This window comes from Pogoniulus pusillus, chromosome 33 (assembly GCF_015220805.1).
Source record: "Pogoniulus pusillus isolate bPogPus1 chromosome 33, bPogPus1.pri, whole genome shotgun sequence".
NCBI lineage: Eukaryota > Metazoa > Chordata > Aves > Piciformes > Lybiidae > Pogoniulus > Pogoniulus pusillus.
The window spans coordinates 7,012,684-7,033,405 of NC_087296.1; the positions used below are offsets into that span (position 1 = coordinate 7,012,684).

General features: G+C 42.2%; 1 protein-coding gene across 1 annotated transcript in view; it reads right to left on the bottom strand.

The window, feature by feature from the left end:
- The window catches only part of FRK (fyn related Src family tyrosine kinase), a 47,334-nt gene that overhangs the window by 23,815 nt on the left and 2,797 nt on the right, over positions 1–20,722 (bottom strand). The window contains exon 2 of the mRNA XM_064170117.1: positions 2,489–2,610. Within this exon, the coding sequence (XP_064026187.1) occupies positions 2,489–2,610 (122 nt within the window). The remainder of the gene's footprint in view (positions 1–2,488; positions 2,611–20,722) is intronic.

Sequence of the window (20,722 nt, forward strand, 5' to 3'; positions counted from 1 at the left end):
TCATCATTTGCTTTAGAATGCACTAGCTCTCCCCAAAGTAGACATAAGTAATGAGATTATGGACACACAATGTCTAGATCATTATGTATATTGTTCAGTTGGAAGCAAAAAATAAGCTTGCACAACACAAACAGATTGCATTTAGTCAAGCCTGTTCAGTAAGCAGCAAATAATATTTAGCACTTCAGGATGAAGTAGCATGTCGAGGCTAAATTGCATTTGAGTCTGGGAAGCTGCTAAAAGGTCTAGCAGCACTGGTAAAACATGTCATTAATACTCACTGCCTACAAACTGCTTCAGAGCTTATTTTCTTTCTTTGCCTAAAACAGCACAAATGTTTAGTCAATCTGAGATGACAGATATATACATGCATACATCCTCAGAGGACAGCCCATGTTTGTGCATGGCAGGCTGGCTCCTGTAGCTGGAACTTTGCCTCTACATATATTATGCTTTTCAGTGCCACTTTTCCCTTTGCTCATCAAACAAATCAGCATGGAAGAAATCCACAACGATAGTTTCACATCTTGCTGTTATCAATCATCATCGAATCTTCTGCTCACAAAAAAAAAAGTTAAACCTGAAAAATGCCTACCATAAGCCTTTATAATTGAATCAAATACAGTAAATCAGAACATGTTTTCTATCCACAATCTGCATGGAAAAAATTAAACAGCAGCATTAAAAGATGAGCTCACCCTAAATGCTGACTTGATTGTCATTCTCTGCAGTACTTCACATAGTGAAGAAGGTACTGCTACCTTCCTCTTAGGGAAGTAGTCAGGATGTGGAGTAGGAAAAAAATATAATTTTCATCTTTCCTGGAAGGCTAAAATTGGAGAAAAATAAGACAAATTGCACTTCCAAGCCTAGGTGCATCAGCACAAGATGTTTCCTTGACTTTTAGCGAGGTGTTGTGTATTCAAGCACCAGCATTAAGCAGATAATCACAGAATCATAGAATCAGTCAGGATTGGAAGGGGGCACAAGGATCATTCAGTTCCAACCCTCCCTGCCACGGGCAGGGACACCTTATACTAAATCAGGCTATCTAGAGCCTCATCCAGCCTGTCCTTAAACACTTCCAGGGATGGGCCTACTACCACCTCCCTGGGCAACCCATTCCAGGGTCTCACCATCATGTAGGCTTATTGATCTTTCCATGCATAACACCACACTCATCTGTCTAGTCCAGTCCTTGGATGAAATCAGTTCACTGGCAGATAACACTTGAAGGGAGCTGGAACAGTATAGGACAGGGAGAAGTTTGCATAAAGAGGAAAAGAATTTTAAAAGGTCTGCAGTTGTAATAGTCTTTGGATAAAAAGATGCACACACAGGGGTCAGTTCTGTCACAGATCAGGAGCAGACTAATTCCTTGCTGATGTCAGGTTTTTTAGCAGTGCTCCTTACCAAGAACAAACTTCCTTGAGGGAAAAATAAAGATTATGGAATGAACTTTTCTAGAACCATAAATATATTTATTTCATAAACTTCCCTGTTTCCATATCATTCCATGAGCATTTAGTAAACTCCCTGTTCCATTTCACTCCATTTCCACTTGGTCTTGGAAACAAAAAGCAACCTTCCCATTACCACAAGACATTGCAAATTTTCTTGTGGTTTGGAGAGAGAAAGCATAAATATGTCAAAAGGTCATTAAGTACCTACAAGCGTTGTGTAGCAGAAATCTCATTTTCTTCAACTGCAGCCATCAGTCAGTATGGTTTAATTGTGTGTGTGTGTGTGTGTGTGTGTGTGTGTGTGTGTGTACTAATCAGGGCATAGAATAGAATCATAGAATCAACCAGGTTGGAAGAGACCTCCAAGATCATCCAGTCCAACCTATCACCCAGCCCTAACCAATCAACTAGACCATGGCACTAAGTGCCTCATCCAGGCTTTTCTTGAAGACCCCCGGGACGGTGCCTCCACCACCTCCCTGGGCAGCCCATTCCAATGGGAAATCACTCTCTCTGTGAAGAACTTCTTCCTAATATCCAGCCTATACCTACCCTGGCACAACTTGAGACTGTGTCCCCTTGTTCTATTGCTGGTTGCCTGGGAGAAGAGGCCACCCCCCACCTGGCTACAATGCCCCTTCAGGTAGTTGTAGACAGTAATAAGATCACCCCTGAGCCTCCTCAGTACTCTGAGACTGCAGTGAATTTTTTTTTTTTTGCAGTTTAATCATGAAAACAGTTTCTATTTCAAAGCAGCTGGCACACTGCAAGTACTAAGCATTAAAAAACTAAAGTTAATTTCTGTTCTGAGCATATTAATAAACAGAGCCTACAAAATAAATTTGAGTAAAAAGTCAAATTACTCTTGCCAAGTTTTCTTTATATATCTCCTGGGAAAGAAACACTATTACCAACTTAATTTCATTTTCATGCCCATGGTTTGCTGTTCTCAAAAGCAAATTAGAAAGTCCAAGTCAGATGAAGAAAAGTTAAAACAGTGCTTAGAATGAAAAACCAGAATGTACCTGAAAGGGAGTATTCGCCTTTTAAACTTTCACTTTCTCGGATTAGGAAGGCTCCTGCCTGGTTTCCAGGGTGTGACAGTTGTCTCTCAGCATCTGCTCGTTTGATTGAGCCAAAAAACCACCTGAGAAATAAAGCAAGCATTGATTTTACCAGTCAGTGAAAGATACCAGGAAAAGAAGTTAGCTTTTATTAACGTGCTGCATAGTGACTAAAAGATAATCTGTGTGACGTTTGTTACAAGCCAATAGCACAAGGGGAAAAAAAGCCAACAGGAACTACACAGCAAGTTTAAAGCAGCTGGCACACTGCAAGTGCTAAGCATTAAAAAACAGAAAAGAAAGTTCTGTTCAGAGCATATGAATAAACAGAGCATATTAACACATTCATAGTTTATATTAATGAAATATTTGAACTGGAAAATATTTAATACACATTTGAGTGAAATCTGAATTATATTGCTGATGAAAAGTCCTACTGTTTTCAAGGGAATGAGGATTCACAAACATTGAATCATAGAACCATAGATAGATACTGATACAGACATAGAGATAGATAGAGATATGTAGATATAGATATGTGGAGATTGAGATACAGAGACAGACATAGAGATGTAGATACAGATCATAGAACCATAGAATCAATCAGGTTGGAAGACACCTCCAAGATCCCTAGGGCACCCAGCCATAGTCAATCAACCAGACCATGGCACTAAGTGCCTCAGCCAGGCTTTTCTTGAACATCTCCAGGGACAGCAGCTCCACTACCCTCCTCCCTGGGCAGCCCATTGCAATGCCAATCACTCTCTCTGCCAACAACTCCCTCCTAACATCCAGCTTAGAGCTCCCTGAGCACAACTTGAGACTGTGTCTCCTTGTTCTGTTGCTGCTTGCCTGGCAGAAGAGACTAACCCCACCTGGCTACAACCTCCCTTTTACGTGGCTGTAAACAGCAATGAGACCTCCTCTTCTGCAGGATTCACACCCCCAGCTCCCTCAGCCTCTCCTCACAGGGCTGTGCTCCAGGCCCCTCACCAGCTTCTGATCTTATTACAGAGAAGTTAAATAAATAACTAAATAAGCAAAATAACTAAATAAATGGAATCATTAGGACAACTGATACCAAGTCTGTTGATGGAGGTGCAGGTGTGTGCCAACATCCTGATGTCTTAGAAGCCAAAAGATGCCTGGAACTGCAGAAGGGCTCTCGAGTTCCAACACGTAAACCACCCTGCAGTCTTCCCCATTCCACTGCCACAGCAATATTCAAAATACTTCCTGGCAGCGCCTCAGCCCTGCTGAAGTCAGACTTAAGTCACCACAAAGACCCATGTTCTGCAGAAATCTACTCTTGTCTATGCCTGCTGAACACATTTTTCCTCTCTCACTAAAGCCTGTAGTTCAAGTTTTAGTTTGCTCTTCTAAAGGGACTCTTCTGCTGCCGTATACTTGTGCAAGTTTGAGCCCAGCTAGAACGTTTTGGTGAGAAGGATTAGACAACAGTGCTGATGTCTCCTTCACTCATAGGCTTGCTGAGATGTATAAGAACAAGAAGCCAAACACAGATAGGGCAGTCGAACTTCTTCTTGGGGCATTGCCTGAGCTGCACTTCTCTCTAGCCTCTCTGCCATCTCTCTGATTAATCCACTTTGCTTCCTAACACCCTGGCCAAACCTCCATTCTTCCGTGGGACTGGGGTAAGGTTGAGAGGGGTGGGAGAAGGTGGAAGGGCAGTTAGGAGCCCCTCCTGGGGACTCAGGTTTCTGGGAGGGCTGTTGTGTTTCTGTGTTACCTTTTACCTTGCATATTTCTGTCTATAACTGTATATCCTGTAAATATCTGCTGGTACATTGAGCTAAGCTGTAAATATAAACTTCATTCAAATTTCCAGAGCTGGCTGAGTCTAGTCTGGGGGATTTCCAGAGTGGGGGGAGGGGGGGCAGGTAACACTCAAACCACCACAATGCTGAGGGTAAATGCAGACTGAGATGAGTCAGCATTTTCAACTGGGGTGGCAGTCAGCTTCCACCCAACAAACATTCCAAGCTCTTTCCAAGATTAGGTCCACCCTTTATTTGAAGGCAATGGTGATAAATAGCTATCAGACCTATGCCACATGCTGATAGGATAAGTCCTTTTAAATTAATCATAGATAAACCTACTGTGCAAACTTTTAAGCTAAATCAATGTACTCGCAGCACAGGCAAGTTGCCTGTTCAGTTAATTACTCAGTTTGTCAATTACTGGTGAAAAGTACAGGAGGAGTTCAGCAGCAAACTGAGGCTTGCAATGATGGAGGGGAATGGAGGATACAAATGAGAACATTGGGTGACACCTTGGCTGAGCAAGCACCAGGAATGAAAAATGGGCTTGTGTTACTAAAGGGGAAATAAAGCAAGGTGAATAGAGACAGCGCTAGCCCACGCTGGATGTGCTTTGGTAACACAGGAAAATGAAACTGGATCTTCCAGACTGCATTCCTGTCCTCTGACGTGAAGATGATTTGGATAAAAACAGGCTTGATACATAGTTGGCAAGGAAAGGAATCTCATTAGAAAGCCGGAATATGTTAGTAATAATTTTCATTAGTTAAATGCGTTTGTTAATTCAACTCATTAATTAAGGTCATTAATTAAACTGTAGAAAAACAAGTAATCAATAAATGTTCAAATCCTTGGCTGAGGTTCTTGCCAAAGAAATGAGAGGACAGAGTACAAGTTCAACTTTGTTCAAGTCCCAAAGAAAATCTTTCTGCCCTAAAAAATGACTTAGAATCTTTCTGAGATGTCTGAATATATTTGCTTGGAGAGCAACATCTGAGAACTAACAAACTAGAGGAGCTGAAAAACGTTTGAACTGATGTATTTTCTAATTGATATCACTTGGCAATGTCCAGAGGGACTGACTCTCAGGTACACAGAATCATAGAACCATAGAATGGTTTAGGTTGCAAGGGACCTCAAGGATCATCCAGTTCTAACTCCTTGCCACAGGCAGGGACAACTCCAACTAGAATAGACTGCTCAAGGCCTTATCCAACCTGGCCTTGAACACCTCTAGGGAGGGAGCAGCCACAACCTCCCTGGGCAACCTGTGCCTGTCTCTCACCACCCCCACTGGGAAGAACCCTTTCCTAACATCTAATCTGAATCTCCCCTCTGCCAGTTTAAACCCATTACCCCTTGTCCTGTCATTACAAGACCTTGTCAATAGTCTCTCCCCAGCCTTTCTATAGTCCTCCTTCAGATACTGGAAGATCACTATAAGGTCTCCTTGAAGCCAGCCTCCTCTTCTCCAGGCTGAAGACCCCCAACTCTTGTAGCCTGTCCTCACAGCAGAGCTGCTGCAGCCCTCTGAGCATCTTTGTGGCCTCCTCTGGAGTCTCTAACAGTTCCATGTCCTTCTTGTGTTGGGGGGTCCAGAACTGCACACAGGACTCCAGGTGGGGTCTGAGGAGAGCAGAGCCAAGGGGCAGATTCCCTTCCCTTGCCCTGCTGGTCACACTGCTCTTGCTGCAGCCCAGCACAGAGTTGCTGTCTGGGCTGCACTCACACTGCAGGCTCCTGTTGAGCTTTTCATCACCCCAGACCCCCAGGGCTTTTTCCTCAGGGCTGCTCTCAGCCATTCCCCATCCAGCCTGGAGTTGTGCTTGGAATTGCGCTGACCCAGATGCAGGACCTTACACTTGGCCTTGTTGAATGTCATGAGGCTGGCCTGGGCACACCTCTCCAGCCTCTTCATTTCCCTCTGGATGCATCCCAGCCCTCCAGCAAGTCGACTGTGCCATAGAATCACAGAACCATAGAATCACAGAATGGCTTTAGCTGAAAGGGACCTCAGAGGTCATCTACTCCAACCTTCCCTGCCATGGGCAGGGACCCCTCTCAACTAGACTCAACTGCTCAAGGCCTCATTCAGTCTGGCCCTGAAGAGGCCAAACTGCTAAAGCTGGAAAGATGAGCAGCAATATAATGAAGGTAACAAGAAGAAACTAACGCTTTAGTTGGGAAATGCAATGTAAAACAGTGTTACACTTGCATGTATAGGATCATGTCTACAGTATAGACACTACCTAAATGCATATCCCATTTAGGCACATGGATCTGTTCCTTTGGTTTCAAAACATTTCTAGTTATCTGTTTATTTTTAAATGATTTTTTTTTCTCATCTGATAAATCAATATCAATTTACCACTAAAGGTTATATGGAGGACATGTAATGTGTAAGCTCTGACTCCAGATAAACTTAGTAGTTTAAAAGATCCTGATAATATAGATAATTAGAGCAAGAGTATTTGAGAAGGTAAGTGTAATGGAGAAGAAAAACTGAACACACTGTATATTACCTCATTTGCCTGACTTGCTGATATTAAAATGTTTCAGAAAAATATAATGAAAATTACTTCTAACAGCACTTGAATATGAAATTCTTAGTTCAAAGTCATTGAGCTTGTAGTAATAATCATACAGCACCAAAAGCAATAGTGGCTGTGAAAAAAAAATATAACCCCTTGACCTCAAAGCAAATAAATCTAATTTTAAATTCAGCACATCCAAATTTAAAGTCCTGTTTTCACTATAAATGGGAGTTTGAATTCCTTTTATAAACCATGATGGGCTTATTTCAATTTCTAGCAATTGAACTTAGGCTACAAAAGGCTTAATATTTTGCTTCATCCAAAAGTGTGTTTAGTAGAGGAAAAAGTACTTTGAAGAGCAATAATGAATCAAAGTAATTGCTTAACATGAGATACTGCACGACAGGAAGGTCAGACCAAACCAACACCCGATCGTTAGTAAATCTATTTGTGTTTATAGCTCAGAGATGGATGAAGGGTTTGAAACAGAGCACTTGGGAAAACACAACGAAAACACCAAGCAAACACAAGAAGTTACTTAACCAGCACTTGGACTTCATTGTGCTAGGCTGGCACAGCTCAGGAGAAGGCTGCATTGACAATTCATACAGAGTTTCAGTGAACTTCAGCTCACAGCCGGATCACCCTGGGCCACCACTGTCAATGCAGGATCAGTAGATCACCAGGTACAGCACAAATCAGTGCAGTCAGATTTGTGCATAAACTTCAACTCCTATCCAGAGCTGCCTGGTTACCACAGCAACAGTGCTCTTTCTATCAGCAAGACCCAGGAGCGTACTTTCTTGGCCAGAAAAGTGTCCAGCATCCAACTCCCTTTTCCAGTGTAGGATGCCTGATCTGCTTTTGGGGAAACTGTTTCTAGCAGCTTCCTCAAAATCTCCTCTTTCCACCAGCTTCATAGCACTCAGGAATCACTTCAATAAAAATTCCAGGCTACTTCCAGGTCACCTTTGGCCACCATATAGAGGGGGACTCTGGGAATAGAAAAGATGACTTTCACAGAATCACACAATTAATCAGGTTGGAAATGACCTTTGAGATCATCAAGTCCAACCTATCGCCTAACCCTTGTAATTAAATAAACCATGGCACTAAGTGCCTCATCCAGCCTCTTCTTAAATACCTGCAGGGATGGTGACTCCACCACCTCCCCAGGCAGCCCATTCCAATGCCAATTACTGATTCTGTGAAGAACTTCTTCCTAACATTCATCCTAAACCTGCCCTGGCTCAGTTTGAGGCTGTGTCCTCTTGTTCTGTCACTGGGTGCCTGGGAGAAGAGACCAACTGCAATTGGCTACAACCTTCTTTCAGGTAGCTGTAGACAGCAATGAGCTCTGCCCTGAGCCTCCTCTTCTGCAGGCTGCACACCCCCAGCTCTCTCAGCCTGTCCTCACAGGGCTGTGCTCCAGCCCCTCACCAGCCTTGCTGCCCTTCTCTGGACACATTCAAGCACCTCTACACCTTTCTCAAATTGAGGGGCCAAGAATTTCATGCAGGTCTGCAACAAACTCTCTTTTCTTGGTGCAGGTGATGTTCAAAAGCAGCACAGCCATGAAGTTTGTTGTAGCTATCCACAGCACAGTAATTCCATTCCTATTTGCCATCAACTCCACCGGCAGATTTTCAATCATAGGATCATCCTTCTAGCAGGCTTTGCCACAGGAACACAGAAAGCTTGTGCAGTAGTTAAATAAAGATACATACACTTCAGCAGTATATAAAACTTACATTTACATGCCATCTACAGTCATAGAGAGCTGCAACTGCAAAGTCAAGAACTGAGATTAGGAGTTGGTCGTAATAACATTGCTTTCATGGCACCAACTCAGCCATTTGCAGGAAAATCCAGCATGATACCATCTTTAATTACATGGCCATATCCAGTGCTTCCAACTGCATTAATATGAATGCTGCTGACTGAATGGTTAGCCACTATTTTTTTGTCATTTTGTAGATGGAATTTATTTACTGTACATTGTTTAGTCTCTGCTCTCAACACAAGTTATAAAATTACATGAGTGGCTAATTTCCTGGCAGCCTCTATTATGCTGTTCATGACTACAAGATCGAAGTGCTTTATGAACATTCATTAACTTCTTTTTTGTGCCACTCCTGCTTGTAAAACACTTCTTACACTAGGGAATCATCAGAGAAAGAAGCTAAGCTAAGATGTTAGTATAAGCATTTTACACTAATTTTGGATGTCCAGTTTGGAATGCCTAGGGCCTACCTACCTTCCAGGGAATTTAACATTGTGCAACATCTAGCAGTTCGTTTGGAGAGCAAAAGTTGCTCACTTCTGTGTCATAGAAGATGAGAAGAGATGCATGGAAAGATAAAGAGACAGAGATCCCCCAGGGTCTTATTCAGTGACATACATCATATGACCATCCTGTGATCACTGCCCTTACTCAGCACATGGAAACCTGAACAGGCTTGTGTGTGCCACTCTTCACTGCTGTCATCCACACAGGATAAAGAGGGCTGCTGAGCCAGCTTTTAATCCATGCCAGGCTTGCAGTCTGCTGTGGGTAAACAGTGGTGTAGAAGCAGGGGCAGAAGTTTACCAAAGGCACCACCAGCACATCCTCTCTGCACTGAAAGGAAGGCTCCAAGCACTTGCTGGGTTTTCCCAAAACAGCACAAACACAGAATGCAGCTGTCAAATTCTAATGAATATGTTTTGCTACCACATATCAAGTGTCATTTTATTTTCAAAGGCTTGGTTAGTTTGAAGCAAAATGTTCATGTAGCAGTCTCCCCTACCAAAGATCAAGTCCTTCCTCCAAAGCACATGCACAAAGAATTTCTTGTATTGTTCTGAGACATGTTTATTTTTGCTTTCAGGGAGAGAAAGAGGCAGCCTTTGTCTGGTATCAACCCTAAAGGATTTACATCCAATCAGGAAAAGCCTGGAAAAATTATAAACAAACTCTTCTGGTAGAAAATATTAGGCTGCCTTAATTGTAAGACTAATGAAGTAATAGCATTTCTCCAAGAGCTAACATTTCAAGAAATTAGGAAGTATCACTGCAAAGATGAAAGCCTTCCACATATAGCACAGTTAAGAAACAGATGTGTGCTCTGCAAATGATGAACTGGGAGCATGAAGGAGAGCGTGGGAGATGAGCACTGACTGCTTCAATTTTCCCTTTACGCTCCACAGCGAACACAGTGACAGCACTGAGGGAAAAACAAAGAAGGAAAAAAAGCCAAACCAGAAATATCTACAGTCAAGCTAAACCACAGAGATGAAAACTTGCAAAAGATTCTTTTCAAGAGCACTTTCAATAACACAAGCTTTCCCAACATGGAACACAAGTCCACATAGTGAAAGGTCCAGTATTAATCCAGGGATTGCAGGCTTTCACTGTCCACAGGCTGGAAAAGGTGAGATTGGGTTTCAGATCCTTTGGAAACAGAATGCTTCCTCTTTAATTTCTTCTATAGGCTTGACTGGGATTCTTTTTAATGCTCTCTCTCATTGTCATTTATTATTAGATACTGAAGGACACATGGGACAAGGACAAAATTTAAGAGGAAGGAATTTAAAAGCTAACGTTAAAAGACTGCAGGAGGGAAGGAGAAAACAAGACAGTGAAAGTTCAAAGCAGAGAGGATGGCAGAATTTTATCAATAGGGTGCAGGGAGAGAAGAGAGAAAGTCATAGCAATGAGGAGGAGTAAATAAAGACACGACATAACTGAGGACCACCTTTATTGCCTAGGGGCTATAACCTGCTGCTGCCTGAACTACTGCACCTGCTTAGGAGATATGAGTTGCAGCTAATCCTGCTCCTGCAGGACGTGTGCCTTGGGCAGCACCTTCAGTCCTACCTGGGGAAGTGATTTCAGAGACTATCTCAAGAACCAGCTTCACAGACTAACTCTCACTGCAAAGATTGCTCTTCACAGATCTTTCTCCTTTTGCTTTCTTAGTTCATCATATCATGATGAAATGAAACTGGAGGAGTGGCTGGCACACTGAAAGGCTGTGCTGCCATCCAGTGAGATCTGGACAGGCTGGAGATCTGAGAGAAGGCAAACCTCATGAAGTTCAACAAGGACAAACACAAAGTCCTGCAGCTGGAGAGGAACAATGACAGGCACCAGTCTAGTCTGTGGGTCGCCCTGCTGGAAAGCAGCTCCATGGAGCTTGGAGTCCTAGTGCACAGCAAGCTATTCATGGGAAAGCCCTGGTTGCCAAGGGGGCCAGTGGTGTCCTGGGGTGCATTAACAAAAGTGTGTCCAGCAGGTCTAGGGAGGTTCTCCTCCCCTCTACTCTTCCCCATCAAGACCACACCTGGAACTGTGTCCAGTTCAAGAGACAGGAATATGCTGGAGAGAGGCCAACAGAGAGCTACAAGGATGACTGGAGAGCTAGAACACCTCTCCTATGAAGAAAGAGCGAGTGAACTGGAGCTGTATAGTTTGGAGAAGGGAAGGCTGAGAAGGGATCTTATCAAAGTGTATACCTATCTGAGGGGTGGGTGTCAAGATGAAGGTGCCAGGCTCCTTTTGGTGGTGCCCAGTGACAGGACAAGGCACAACGGGCACAAGCTGGAGCACAGGAGATTCCACCTCCTGTGGGTGACAGAGGCCTGGAGCAGGCTTCCCAGAGAGATTGTAGAGTCTCCTTCACTGGACACTTTCCAAACCCACCTGGATGTGTTTCTGTGTGACCTGCCCTAGGTGATCCTGCTTTGGCAGGGAGTTTGGACTCAATGATCTTTAAAGGTCCCTTCCAACACCTGACATTCTGTGATTCAATTATTGTTTGTCCTTGCCAAGAGAATGCTTGAACATTAATTTTCATCATGTATTTATTGACCAGAAGTCAATAACTGTAACAGTTTTAACCTTAGTCACCAAAGTACCATCAGCAAGAAGTCAGTCTGATAAAGCCTTTAAGATAAGGTCTAAGAGGAGCCTTCTGCATTTACCTAAGTGAATCTGTTAAAATCTGAACACACTGCAGAGAGCACCTGATTTGGACAACACTTGAAAGTGAAAAAAAATCATTCCAAATGTTCTTGTACCACACAGCTCAGTTCTGATTACTTATTTACCATAATCAGAAACGAGATTCTTCCAAGTGAAACTAGAAATTCAGGTTTTCAGGGATGGCCACATAGAACAACACACTTAACCTTTCGCAACCGCAGTGAATTTGCTTCACACGTAAAGATCTGAGTCACACAAATTGCTCAGCCCCTGGTTGTTGAATAACAGCACAAACTGAAATGAAGCCCATCCACATGCATTTCATATGGGACATGGAGCTTATAGAGTCATAAAATCATAGAATCAGTCAGGGTTGGAAAAGACCACAAAGATCAGCCAGTTCCAACCCCACTGCCATGGGCAGGGACACCTCATACTACATCAGGCTGTCTAGAGCCTCATCCAGCCTGGCCTTAAACACCTCCAGGGATGAGGCTTCCACCATCTCCCTGGGCAACCTCTTCCAGGCTCTCACCACCCTCATGCTGAGGAACTTCTTCCTAACATCCAGTCTGAATCCACCCATTTCTAGCTTTGTTCCACTCCTCCCAGTCCTATCACTATCTGACATCCTAAAAAGTCCCTCCTTAGCTTTTTTCTAGGCCTCCTTAAGGTACAGAAAGGTCACCTCAGAGCCTTCACCTCTCCACACTGGACAGCCCCATTTCCCTCAGCCTCTCCTCATAGGAGCTCTGAGTCTTTACACAACTGCAATGAAGTCTGATATTCTTTCTATGAGGAAAAAACAGAACATGTGAATAGCTGCGAAAAACTAAAAGCTCATTTTTACATTATATAAGCTGTGATTGTGTATAGAAGTTTGCCTGTGTGTAGAGTGGAGGAAGAGAAGTTGTAATATTTCATAACACAGATATTTTAATAATATCAGTCATAATTCTACAGAAAACATAGAATCATAGAATCAACCAGGTTGGAGGAGACTTTCAAGATCATCCAGTCCAACCTAGCACCCAGCCCTAGCCGATCATCTAGACCCTGGCACTAAGTGCCTCATCCAGTCTTCTTTTGAACACCTCCAGGGAGAGTGACTCCACCACCTCCCTGGGCAGCCCATTCCAGTGACAATCAAATAACCATTTCAGTGTGAAACACAGAGCTCTGGAAGATAACAGATCTAATTTTGCTCTTGGCTTTTGAACAATATCTTGGTAATGCTCTCCTCAACAGATTAGAGCTGACTGCTTTGTGTTTCTTCCCTAAATACTAAATTCATGTTAGACTTGAGGGAGTTTTGTCAGTGAGATGGCAGAAATAAAAGGCGATATTGGAAGAGACATAGAAGAATAAAAAAAGAGAAAGAAAACTAAGCTGTACTTCTCCATATATTTTCTCTGCAAAACAGCCCAGCTTGTGAAGGTTTTCCATTGGAAACATTTTCAAATTCAAAGTTGGGTTTGGTTTTTTTAAATATTTATTCCCTCATTAAGCTTTCCTCAAAAGATGAGCATATCTTTCTTTTGATTGTGTTCAGAGAGGACCAAGTTATCAGGAAATATGATACAAGCAAGCAGCATCCTTCTTTTGTTTCAAGCCATATTAATTTTGATTTGAAACAAAACTAAAATGAAGGACTCTCAAGAAACATTACTGCTGCTTTGTTCCAGAAGGAGGCATCAATTTGTCCTTTCTGTCTTCTTACATTCATGACCAAATAAGCATTCAAGGTCAGGCTCAACAGGGCTCTGAGCAACCTGATGTAGTGAAGGATGTCATAGAATAGAATCAACCAGGTTGGAAGACAGCTCCAAGCTCATCCAGTCCAATCGATCACCCAGCCCTATCTAACCAACTAGACCATGGCACTCAGTGCCTCATCCAGGCTTTTTTTCAATACCTCCAGGGACAGCGACTCCACCACCTCCCTGGGCAGCCCATTCCAATGCCAATCACTGTGATGTCCTTGCTCACTGCAGGGGGGTTGCCTTGGATGACCTTCTGAGGCCCCTTCTAGTCCAAACCACTCTAGGATTCTACGGGCATAAGAGACAGGTGATACAGTCATCCACAGAAAGGTGGATCTTAATCTAGAATGAAGCAGCTTAAACCTGTATCTGTAACATAGTCACTATTTTGCTGGAATATACAAGCAGTGCACGTGCTTACATACAATAACTGGAGAATACACAACTGCTAGAACAGAGGCAGTCTTTCTGAGGCTGAACATACATGGACTATCACCAAAACCTTGGATACTGTTTATTTTTAGCAATCTAGGAAACTGCAAGTTATTGCTAGGAAAAAAAAAGGCCTTATACTTCTAAGCTCAAGGACCAGTGCTTTATGCCTTTAAAAAACCCATCATTTTATTTTTACTACTTGCCGAAAACCAACACTCAGCAGAAGCTTACCACACACAATCCCAACAACTGCAATGCAACCATAGTCAACCTGAAACACCCAACTGCACTGCAGACTGACCTCGTGGGTACCTGTGACCCAAAGGGAGCCCCAAGCTGCACTAGCAGATTGTGCTGGTTTGAGGCTAACTGGAATAGTTTAGTGAGAGAAATTAGATTATAGGCAGTGAAAAGGAAACTATGGTGATGTCTACTGCACTCATAGGCTTGCTGAGATGTATCAAAACAAGAACACAAAACATAGATAAGACAGAGAGAGGGTGTCAGTGTGCTTTAGTCTATATTGCAGTTGGTGCCCTGGGCTGCTTCCATGTAACTCATCCTTCTGCTTTCTAATCCCCTTTGCCGATCCTCCAGCCTCACTTTGCACATAAGGCAAAGTCTGAGATAAGGTAGAGGAGTGGAAAGAAGGTGGAAGGATGGTTAGGAACCTCTCCTGGGGACTCTGATTTCTGGGAGGTGTATTGTGGTTCTGTATTACCTTTAACTTGCATATTTCTGTATATAGCTGTAAATATTGTAAATATTTGCTTGTATATTGTGCTAAGCTGTAAATATAAAGCCTAATTCCTTAATTCCCAGATCATCTGAGCCTAGTCTGGGTGATTTCATAAGAGTAGGGGGGCAGGTAATTTCCAAACCATCACACAGATCACCAAGGGAAAACAGCTGTAGAAACTGCAGGAGATAAGAGCTCTCGAGAAGAGGGCAGATGTGTCAAAAAGGACTCTGAGCCCTTAAAGTATGTTTTGGTCTCAGAAATACCTTTGTTTTGCGCTGCTCCATTGTTTTTGTTAGAAATACTAAGCTGTGCTCTAAAGAAAAGGCTTGTCAGGGCTTCAGGGACTTTTACAGTAAGTGACTGTGTGGGATTGTTTGGCTAAGGTAATGTTCAACAGTGAGTAGGTGTGGTAAAACCCACCAAGAAGGAGGTATTTCCTCTTACGGGCTAAAACAAATTTACTGCCTTGTAAACGTAAACACAAGGATTGCTTAGACCTTGGTCTAAAAATCCATGACACATTTGTGTATAAACCTTTTTAGTTAGTTCTTCAATGGGCCACAAGTGTTCTGTTGTGCAATTCTCTTGTCAGGGATTATGCATAACACTACATTAATTTTTCAGTGGTCGATAACAGCAGTTGACTGTGCTGCAAACACGGAAATTAATTTGCTGTGAGTCTGCTTCAGGATGACAAAGCATTGCACCTTTGGCTACTCTAGCACTCTGCAGTGACTGGGAAGTGATTATTTCTCCTGCAGGGATAGTATCACAAGGCCATGTGCATGAGCTGTGCAAACGAGCACTGTTCTCTCAGTACTAGTTTCGCTGCACAGTAAGAACAAAAGATAATAAACCAGCAGCCAAATCACAATCTGATAGAGTTCATTTGCAGAAATTTCCATAACTAAATTTCATCCTGTGAGTCCCCACTTCACTTCTGTGTAGTTAATGTCAACATTTGTATTCACTCTGCACGATACTGGTCATTTGCATGCTGTATTATTTAAATCACTCTGAAAACTCTTCTACATGGGAAAAGAAATGTTAGATGAAAGGGATATCTTATTACTTTTTTATGGCATGTTTTAGTTACCTAAGCCCCAGATATTTCTCCAATTTAAAATACTAAACTCAAAGTTTATTTCCAGTTTGTACTTGAGTAAGTACCTCACTGTACTTGAAACTTGTTCTAAAACTTGTCTTTGGAGTCAGTGAATGGCTGCTGTTGGTTTTAATGGGCATTGTTCTGGGAGATGTGGGTGTGAAATACAACTATATAACCACTTCTTTTTTAGGGGAAAAAAAAAAAAGAATTAAAATATGTTCCTCAGGCCCTATTTCTACTGCACAGTCTTCCAAATAGCACTGTAAAATCTTGCATCGATACTAGCAGCAGCTCTGTGCATTTCTTAACACATCCATGAGCAAGGGCACTGATGTATTGCCATAATATATTCTAAAAGTAGCAATAACTCTGTTGTTCATAGCCACTGAGGAACAAAGTTGAAACCTTGAGGTAGCCTTAATGTTAACATGGTACAGAGAACACTAATACCAGCAATTGATTTAACATTAGGAGAAACTCAGAAAGGACAAGAAAATGTTCAGTCGTACACTCACTTAAACCATTACAGCTTTCAAAAGCACTTGGCTGACTTTCCTGAGAAAATCATTCCTGAGAAATTTTCTTTTCTCACAGAAACAAAAGAAGTGATGCAGAAACCATCAGAAATAAAAAGCCTCCCCTTGCCTGCTCAGGGACTGGTGGCAGAGCAGATCTCTCCATTCTTTTTGTGCAGAGCTCTCTCTTGGACATTCACTTGGGCACATACCTCCTCAGCCTGTTGCCAGCTGTCTGTGAAGACTCATGTCCTCTCTCGGGTCAACTTTCAGTAAGGAATAACCAGGTCATTCTGTCCTCAGATGGGGCTCTGAAAGAAACTGTACAGCCTGGCACCCCCAGGTGACCCTCAGGCTAAAGGAGAGAATAGTTCTTTCACATAGGGACAAATTTCTTACTCAAGTGGTCTCCCAGTTTTCAGGGTAACCTTTTCAGGGTGACAGAAGGGAAGAATGACACACTGGAGACACCTCTGACTTCCTGATGTAAGGCTGGAGCACACTGAACTCTCTACCTGTGCATGTATTATCAACCCAAGATACATGCAGACTGTTCCTTTCCTAAGAGATTCACAACACCATGTCAAAAAAGGTCTATTAGCATCAAAATAAGTTTCTGGGTAATTTTTCAAACATTTTAGCTCTGTAATAAGAGCAAGATGACATTTTTCTTTCAGGGGTCCAGAAAACTAATAATTATCTCACCGAGCTAATCAATTGTCATTCTGGATCAGCAAAAAAATCAGGTAAGTATATGGATAAAAATTACACAGATTCATCCATGGTAATGGCTGAGAATATAGAGAGGTAAATATTGTGTTGTCTGAACCAGGGAACTGGAAGGCTGCATCATTATTATAATGCTTGTAATAAGGCATCTCTGCTACAGCCTCATGTTAGAGGATGTCTCTAATGTAATAACAGGACACATTCTGGGCTCAGGTCTGCATCACTCCTAGGAAGCAAAATGAATTGGTGGTAAATTTGTGAGGGTAAAGCCCCTGAGGTCTGCAGCCCAGGCTGACTTGGGTGCATTCAGGTAGATGAGGCAGATAGGTCTGGTCTGGAAAGGTCTGTTCCCTGAATTTCAGAGGGACCTCGTGCAGTATCTCCAATTCCTTTCTGCCAGTATTTAGCCTGTATTTGGGGCTAAACTCTATAAGTTACTTTATCACCCCATGACACCTTCCCAGCAGACTAAGAGAATCATGAATCTAAGGATTTACTTTGAAAAGAGTGTCTAGACATTGTGGGTCTACCACTTTGAAAAATGACCCACATGAACCAAAGAAACCCCACAAGCCTGGCTTTGCAGGCAGTCTGAAAGAGGTCAGCCCAGGCAATGCTTTATTATTCATGTACAGCAATTCAGATTCAGTCAGTGCATGAAATAGTTAAAGCTGAGTTAGGTCACAGAAGGTGAAGGAATTATGGAGATTGACAAAAATAACCCACATGTCACTTCTGCTTTCTAAAGGGTAGTTAAAATTGCTCATCGTGGAATTGACTGGTGAGGTTTCATTGATTAGTTCTGGGGTTTGGTTTCCACCAGCTGGGAAATACCTACCTAGGAAATTTCTCTGAGATCAGGACTGTTTCTGAAATTGGCAAAAGTTTAAAGTAATTGCTATGATCTTCTTTGACCTAATCTACTAGGAATTTGTGTGGATTTGCTTCCCTCGGCACAGCAGTCTTGTGTCAGTAATGGTGGCACGGACATACAGAACAAGGTTGACTCTCAATAAACAGCCAACAGGTCCATCAGGATGGCAGGCCAGAGTGCCTTCAAAGTACACTCTACCTTCCCTTTAGGAAAAAAAAGAATTCAGTTCATTCCACCAGTGAGGGGTGGGGTTTATTTTTGCTTCATTAAAACTGACTGCACAGCTGGGCTTACATTTGCTGTCCATAACAATTTGTACTTTGTCATTGACTTGTTTAGCTAAAACAACTGGCAGAAATAAAGTAAGGGCAGGTGAATGAGTTTCTATGGCTCCTGTTTATAGTGCAGAATAACAGGCACAGAAAGAGCACAGAGGTCAAACCCTTTGCCAAGGAAATTTATACCTTTTAATTCAGATTTTGATGCTAATTGGATTGCTCTTTCTGGTCATCTCTTGCAGGACATGCAAGTTAAATTATGTGACTCTATCCCCAGTTGTGGTTTTTGCTGTCCTTTTTCTAAGTAGGAGGTATCTAAACTCAGAGAGAAGAGCATTCCATGGGAGGTGGCAGAAAAAACCTCACTCAAACTTCCCTAGGAATGAAAAATGGCTGGCTTGTGGGTTTGACTTCTACCTGTGATGCAGAGAGTGGAAAAGCACCAAATGTTCTTACAGCTGCTAATTTATCTTCTTTTGATCAGGTATTAATTAAAACAGTGGGTTTGCAGCAGCAGATATATTTCCTCCTGAAGTGGAAGTTCACTCTGTGACTGTGGTTTGCTAAACTATTGTTCTACAGCAATAAGACAGTTTACTGGTAAATAAAAAAATTGAAGGGCCTTGTTTCCTCAGTCTGTCCAGAGCAGCCTTCATAGCAGCAAATGTGCATTTCTTGGATGTACTTAATCTTTTGCTGCACACATTTGGATGGCAATGCTGCAGCAGGCAGAACTTAAGCTATGGATTTACTTCCTTTCCATTTCCTCTATTCACACAGACTTGCTGATTGCATCCAAGCCATTTATGTCCAAGCCAACAGCAGGAAGCAGAAGAATCTTTTCAAGACATCATGCATAAATAGTAAGTGTTTGACTGTTGGCATAAGTTAGCTATATTATATTATATAATCCTAATAAGAGTATATTAGCAATATGCAATATACACAAAGCCTCCCTTCAGTTTTAACATGCATATTCTACCAATAAACTATGGTCTTCAGGAAAGCACCATGGTAAAGAAGTCTCATTCCTTCACAGTTCTGCTTGAACGTTCTGATAGCCTAGGATATATAAAAAACCCTTTGTTATAAACAGCATTTAATTCTTGTTTGCCTCAGACTGCAGATATTGCACATCCTTTCTGCTCTTTCAGTCAGCTATTGATTCAGACACCACTACCACCTCTGTCATACTGGACGGAGTCAGAGACTTCTCCAAGAAAAACTCTTGTCTAAGTGAGGACAAGGAAGAGAAGTTTCTCGCATTCCTTCTTACTTCATTCTCTTGTTTGCCAAGCAAAAGTTCAAAAAAGCCTTTCTCCCTGAAAAAAAAAATTCACAGGCACTTCAGCAAGGAGAGAAAATGATGTGCTGCATCGCTTGCCAAGAACAAGCAATTACCTAGCATTATCTTCTGCCAGAACAGACAACACAGACCTAGATGGACTTTCTGATCCCTGTCAAAATATTGATTAAACAGACCTGGATATATTTGGTTACTGATCTTCAAGGCTACAGGCAAAACTGAAATGATTAGCAATAGAAATTTGGCTGTTCTGCATGCAGCTTTCAAGCATATATAGACTAAATTCACAGTGGCCTTGTCACTTCTAAGTCTTCCCATGACTTACAGAAACTTTCATGCTCCTCTATTCCTCTAAGTTAATTTATGGAGTAACCATGCACACGTATAAATGTAATATTTTAAAGTTTGGGTGTAAATATGCTGAAATCAGTTGCTAAAGGATATTGGCAGTTTGGTTTTCTTCCCAAGCTTACTGAGAGTCATACCACAAATCAGGTCTTTTTTCCCAGAACAGTTTAGCAAGTTTGTCTTGATCTAGTAACATGGAGAAGTAAGGTGATGTTCCCCTTGAATGCCCTGCAGATACACAGATGATAGCTGGTGCTAGGAAATGTGCATTCAGTGAGCTCAAAGACTGTCAACCAGCTGTGCCTGGCAATTATTGGAAGGTATAAATAGCACACTGCAAATGTATAGTATATATCCATGTGCTAGTTTGAGCTTAGCTAGAACATTTTGGTGAGAAGAATTAGATTCTAGGCTGTGAAAAGGAAACAATGGTGATGTCTACTTCACTCATAGGCTTGCTGAGATGTATAAAACCAAGAATACAAATACAGATAACACAGCTGCTCCCTCTGGCTTTGGGCTGCGCTTCTCTCTCTCTAACCTGCCATCTGTGTGACTAAGCCTTCTGCTTCCTAATCCCCCTGGCCGATTCTCCAAACTTACCTCAAATGTAAGGCAAAGTATGAAGTAGGGTTGGGGGTAAGGTGGAAGAATGGCTGGGAGCCCTTCCTTGGAACTCTGGTTTCTGGGCAAGGTGCTGCGTTTCTGTATTACTTTTTAACTCATATATTTCTGTCTCTAGCTGTGTAGATTGTAACTATCTGCTTATATATTGTGCTAAGCTGTAAATATAGCTTCGTTCTTTAATTCCCTGAT